Consider the following 6,245-nt stretch of genomic DNA (forward strand, 5'->3'; position numbering starts at 1 on the left):
AAAAAAAGGTTCAGACAAAATAGTATTCAAAGCTTATTAAAACCACACTGAGTAAAACAAAAATTGCTTCCTTGCTGAATTTTGTGACTCATGTCTTGGACTGACAGATCAGGTGGTTCTTGTCCACCACCTGCTTTCTTCTGGTCGTGAATAAGGGCTATGGGATAAGAGGAGTAACAAAGTTATAACCAGGAAAAGAAGAAGCCAAACAGAGCAAACTGGGAAAAATGTGTTACGGTGGCGTAGGCCAGAGCGTGAGAGTGGAACCAAAAGCACATTTAGATGGAGGTACTGTAGGCCTTCCCCAAACCGCAGCTCAATTCACCTTTACCTACTAAAACGCTGTCAAACCTTAAATGAGGACGTGGGCCCAGCGAGTGAAAGCTTTATTTACAAAACATGAGAATTGCACTTGAAGCTGTGAGCTTCAGAGGGTTCGGGTGCTTGAAGCTCATGGTGAGTGAACTACAGTGGGGTCAAAGAGGGGGTCGTGGTTTGACGGGCGATAGTCAGAGTCACTGCAACAGAGGGAGAGGGATATCAGAATTGCACTGGTGAGATCACGGGACATAGAACGAGTTATTCTTTCAGAGGCTTACTTGTTTGCAGGTGGAGAGAATTGTGAGAGTGGAGTAGTCGACGAGCTCCGGGTGAGTATCCTGGTGGAGGGAGTGTTAGCAGAGAGTCTAGGCCGAGTGATCCAGCGATTCTAAATAACGAAGGCAGAGAGGCAGGCAGGTGAAGTTTGGAAACAGAGTATGAGTCGTGGCTGAGATTGCACAGAGAAAACATGGAAATGTATTTTATTGGTCACATGTTATGGTAATATTGTTTTTTTGTCACTTAATTGTACATGTGTGGGACAGCATTCAGCTACAACTTGCACACAGTTAGGCGTCGTGAGACAGTTGCAGACACACAGTGGGGGGATTCAACTGGTGGTGAAGCCTTTTGTTTTTATATCTCTCAGGAGGGACGAAACTCACACACACAGAGTAATCTTAAGGTGACACTGTAAGAGGAGAAGAGGAATGAAAGGCCAAGCACTAACGTAGGTTAGCAGACCCCCAAAGTTTGATTCTGTTCATCTGGATGTAGTGTTTTCAGTGGGAGAAACGTTTTGTCACTCATCCAAGTGACTTCTTCAGTCTGACTGAAGAAGTCACTTGGATGAGTGAGTGAGTCTGACACTTAGATGAGTGACGAAACGTTTCTTCCTCTGAAAACTCTATGTCCAGTTGAACAGAATCAGACTTTGGGGATTTACTTTACTGAATGATTGGGCATGCATCAAGACGTAGGTAGGTTAGCAGACGATCTGGTGAAGGCTAGTTGTGTGCGCTGGTCTTAAATAAAGCTGGCTCAATCACCACCAGGTGTAGATACTGGGTGAGATGATGATGACTCCAGAGGTGGAGACCACAGCACTGTAGAAACATACTGCCACTCACCCGAACAATGACAAATAGTTTAATTTAGAAGGACTCAAGTTAACCCCCAGATATTTTGGAGGCGGGAACAACAAAAGTAAAAACGCAAAGAAGGTGTTGTGTTGTTTTGGTCTGTTTTGTTTGGATCGCAGCAAAAAAAAATCGAACAGTGTCATCTCCCTAAAGCTTTTCTGTTCAGACATTCCTGGAGACGAGATTGAGCAACGTAATGAATCTGATAACAAGTTCTGAATTGGACTGAAAGATGGTAGAGCAGGATTCTTGAACTTCGGGCCTTGAGGGCTGGCGTCCTGCAGGTTTTAGATCTCACTCTCGGTCAACACACCTGAATCAAATGATTAGTTCATTACCAGGCCTCTGGAGAACTTCAAGACATGTTGAGGAGGTAATTTAGCCATTTAAATCAGCTGTGTTGGATCAAGGACACATCTAAAACCTGCAGGACACTGGCCCTCGAGGCCTGGAGTTCGAGACCTCTGCTGTAGAGGGCATATGGTTGTGGGTCGATGGCGCAGCAGCAACTGGGCACCAACAATTTAAATGGGACAAATAGTGAATATACTGGAGAGGACTGTGAACAGCTCATGACCAGAAGTATTGGTTTAAATCATCCTTCACAGAACCTTTACAGAATTAATTGTGAAAAACCAGCAGTAACTGGACAACTTAAATCTATGTGCCTGAAACTGACTTCAGCCTGTAAAATATGAACAACATTTGCTTAACAAGGTACATATGGCTGCTGTGTGTGCTAAACTCAAATGCACACATATTATATTATCACAGCAATGTTCTCTTTGCAAAATTTGTTCGCATGGCTATGTTTAGATGTGTTTTCTCAAATTTAAGACCAACGTTTGTGTTGCTTTTCATCTAACAGCTGTGTTAAAACACCAGCTCATCCAATCAACAGTTCTTTTTTTTCTGCCTTGACCTGCTCACTTCTTATTTGAAACACTTTGTTGTTTTTTAATAGCAATCTGAGAGAACTCAGATGTTTTGTATGTGAGAAGTCCGCACATTAGACCACAGGGCACACATCTCAACAACAAATCAACAACTTTGCCTTGGTTGTAATAACAGCAGTTACTCTGGTAGGAGGAACAAGACGATCAATGACGCCTCCTCCATCCGCTTTAGCTTAGGAAGTTGGTTTTTTTAAAAGCTGTGAAACATGAAGTTGCCATTTATGCTTATTACAAGTCTACAGTAAGGCGCAAGGAAAGAATTAGAATGAGCACCAGTGCTTATTTACATCTATATTAAATGCATAGTAATAGAATAAATAACAACAAGAGTTTATCAGAGTAATTATTAATCTTTTGTTATGTTTTTGTGATTCAGAGACAGTTGGACTCACTCTGCAGTCAGGATTTTGAAGCCTCAGCATGATGAGCCGTCCACAGAGCTGCAGAGAAGGTAAGAACAGTGACCCCTTAAAACCTTAAATATGAAATCATTGCAAGAAAATTCTAGTTATTTTAAAAATGGAAAGTTTATTTAACCCTCATACAAATTTGTTTAAAAAATTATATCAGTTTTAATTTCCATATATGATTTTTAATTTGCATCATATTTGCTACACCTAGTTTTTTTTTAAATGTATTTATTTAAAATCTTTTGTGCAATTCACACCAATGACGTAGAGGTTTCAAAAACCCAGAATAAAATGTAGCTACCAAATATGATACACCAGGCTTTAAGGGGTAATGAGGTGATAAAACAACAGCAAGGTGACAAAGAGAGAGCTTCGATCTGATCTGAGTGATCTTCATCAGGCTAACAATCATCAGTCTGACTAAAATTGATTTTAATAAAAGGTGTGTGTGGCAGTAAAGACGGACCCGACCACACTTCAATGCTTTTCAGCATACTTCTTTCTTTTATTTACTTCTTGCTGTCAAGTTACACACACAGCTGCAGCTTTCCAGCTCGCAGCTGAACACTTCAACAACAGCAACTTTCATTTAGCACCCAGTTCACTCTTACATGCAGGGGAGGTGTGTCAGCCTCCACCGCAGCAGCACCACGAACCACGCCCGCCACAGTGTGAATATGTCACAGTCCTGGGTCTGTGACCCAGTGTGTTGAGTTGTTTATTATTTATTTGCTGCATTATTATTGCCTGTGTTTTGGTTTTGTATTTCCACATCCTAGGTTTTAGTCCCTTTACCCCTCATGTTACTCTGTGCTCCCTCTGTTTCTGTGTCTGGTCATCCCTGCCTGTGTCGTCTCTCTGTTCCAGTTCAGGTCTCTGTGTAAAGTCCGTGTCTCTGTGTCTGTGTCTTTGCATGTATGTTGAGTTGAGACCTTGTTGTCAAGGTCCGCGTCCTATGTCAGTGTATTTAGGTTGCATCCTCCCTGTCTCGTCATGTCAGTTAGGTTCAGCTGTGTCTCCCTCCTGTGTGCAGTTTCCTCATTTCTCTCTCTGTGCATTTCTAGTGTGTGTTCATGTGTGCACGTCACTGGTCTGTCTCTGTTTCCTCCTTGTGTCATTCCGTGTTTCACCCTGGCATTGTCCTGCATTGTACCCCGCGAGTCATAGTTTCAGGTTTGTTTAGTTTGTTTATTTCTTAGTTCCTGTCCTCGCCACCTCTGCGTCACTCTACTGACAGCTTTATTGACACCCCGTGTCAACAAAGCTCACTCTTCTCATATAAGTCAGTGCCTGCATTTCTGGGTCCTTCTCTCACTCCACACGGCTTGTCTCACTAGCCGTGACAGAATAAGGTTTGTATACTGGAATAGAACAACATTAACTGTACATGACCTAAAAATATCCCAAGCCCACGTTAATTCTTTAATCACTCACTCATTCTCTTATAAGGTGAGACACATTGGACGCCAGTCATTCTTTAATCATATCAATTTATTTTAGTCCTTGCAGTTATCAAAAATGTAAAGATTCGAAATAATTGTTGTCAGAGAGGATAAATCAATATTTACAAATATGCAAGAAAGAATAATAAGATAAACTGTTAAGTGTTTAAAGGTGTGAAAAAGGAAGTAACCGAGACCAAATAAAAAGAGGAACTGACCATAAGGACGTGTGACATGATAACATGTTTTAACATGGGTGATATTTACGTATGCGATGTTTCCTGTTGGAGGAAAGCATCTTAATCAACTTAAATGTTCTTGCATTGGCATTCTACTATAATACAGTGTACTATTATAGTAGTACTATAGTATTATATTTTGAAAATTTTTTTAAAACTGTTATAACAGATGAATACACATTTTTCTGAAGGCTCACATCTGTTTCTCCTCTAAATGTTCATCAGGTGAAACTGACTCTTGGCATGCAAAGTCAAGCACAAGGTCAAAGGTCAAGGTAGAGAGAGTGGCCCTGGTGGTTCTCTGTCTTCTGCTGGCAGCTGCTCTCCTCATTATTTATCGCCTCAGTGAGTTTGCAAGTGAGTTTTCTTTTTTTTATTTTCTATAAATAAGATGAGGTGCAAACATTACTGCATATTCCACAAATTATTGCACTAACCCTAACCCAAAGATTGTTTATCTTTTACAGAGCTTTTCTTCTTTTGCTTTTTTAAATTTTTCTTAATTTACAAAATCTTTGTTTCTCTCATTTTTTAACTCAGCGTTTGAAAACATGAAAACCAGAGAATCACTGAAAAAACTGGAAGATCACATAATGAAAGGTGAAAATGTTCTGACAGGTAAGCATTTTTTTTTACATTCAATCGTCAAAAAAAACGATAGTCCTGATTAAATTAATTATTAGTTATCCTTTATTCTAACAGAGACTCTCTTAAATCATGCAGCACAGTGCACCCTACCTTTCTGAAACCCCAAATTACGTTTGGATGAATTTTCTCTTTGGCATATTTGTATCCTTATAGATATATATGAACAGTAATTTTTTTTCCACGAGACTGAAATCATTGCTGTAATCTCTTCGAAGATGATTCATTTTATAAATGTGAAGAAGGCTGGGAGGAACATGGAGGAAAGTGCTATTACTTCTCCATCAGTCAATCATCCTGGAAACAGAGCAGAGATGAATGTAGAGCTAAAGGAGGAGACCTGGTTAAGATAGACAGCAGAGAGGAGCAGGTATTAAACACTAGTCATGTTTCCACGTATTTCAGTACAGAGCTGTCAAATAAGGTAATTTTCTTTTTCTTTTTGTGATCAGGCATTCCTTGAGAGAAGAGTGAGAGAACAAATGAAAGAAAGTGAGGACAAGTTCTGGATCGGGCTGACCGACTCAGCAGTAGAGGGCAGATGGTTGTGGGTGGACGGATCACTACTGGATGAAAGGTTTGATTGTTGTGAAATTTTTTTTTTTATTGTTTTCCATTTCCAGAATAAACATTCTCAGTTTTTACTTCTTTCTCTTCTTCGTCTCTTAGTTTGAAGTTTTGGACTGGCAAAGAGCCAAACAATGTGGCAGGAAAAGATCCTAATGGAGAGGACTGTGTGAGGATGGGAAAAGAATGTGAAACTAAAGATCTGAAGTGTTGGTTTGATCAGTCCTGCTCAAAGCCTCAAAGAAGTATTTGTGAGAAGCAGGAGTAACTGTGCAGCTTAAATATATATCTTTCTGAAACACAGTTCACCATGTTGAACACCAGAGCGGAGTGATACAATTTTTTAAAGAATTGTTACAAACAAACAAAGAGAGAAACAAACAAACACCCAAAAACAGAGCATGATAAAAAAAATCCCCCAAATTTTGGATTTCACTGAATCAATCAATACGTAATATAGCTATTGAGGTTCTTATTAATTATTATCACATTTAAAGGAGAATAGAAGAAATGCTAAGTGCTA

General features: G+C 39.8%; 1 protein-coding gene across 1 annotated transcript; it reads left to right on the top strand.

Moving 5' to 3' along the window:
* Positions 1 to 1,957: 1,957 nt before the first annotated feature.
* On the top strand, positions 1,958 to 5,990 carry LOC135933651 (hepatic lectin-like). The gene is made up of 6 exons (XM_065471784.1): positions 1,958 to 2,045; positions 4,736 to 4,867; positions 5,051 to 5,128; positions 5,374 to 5,525; positions 5,608 to 5,732; positions 5,825 to 5,990. Exons 1-6 carry the CDS (start codon positions 1,958 to 1,960, stop codon positions 5,988 to 5,990), a joined length of 741 nt encoding a protein of 246 aa, XP_065327856.1.
* The last annotated feature ends 255 nt before the right edge of the window (positions 5,991 to 6,245 follow it).

This window comes from Pelmatolapia mariae, linkage group LG22, assembly GCF_036321145.2.
Source record: "Pelmatolapia mariae isolate MD_Pm_ZW linkage group LG22, Pm_UMD_F_2, whole genome shotgun sequence".
NCBI lineage: Eukaryota > Metazoa > Chordata > Actinopteri > Cichliformes > Cichlidae > Pelmatolapia > Pelmatolapia mariae.

Excerpts from the sequence above, each read along its gene's own strand:
- LOC135933651 (XM_065471784.1), top strand. The coding sequence starts at position 1,958 with ATGGCGCAGCAGCAACTGGGCACCAACAATTTAAATGGGACAAATAGT. Across the intron at positions 5,129-5,373 it reads AGGTGAAAATGTTCTGACAG|ATGATTCATTTTATAAATGT; the intron begins GTAAGCATTTTT and ends ATCTCTTCGAAG. Across the intron at positions 5,733-5,824 it reads GGATCACTACTGGATGAAAG|TTTGAAGTTTTGGACTGGCA; the intron begins GTTTGATTGTTG and ends TTCGTCTCTTAG.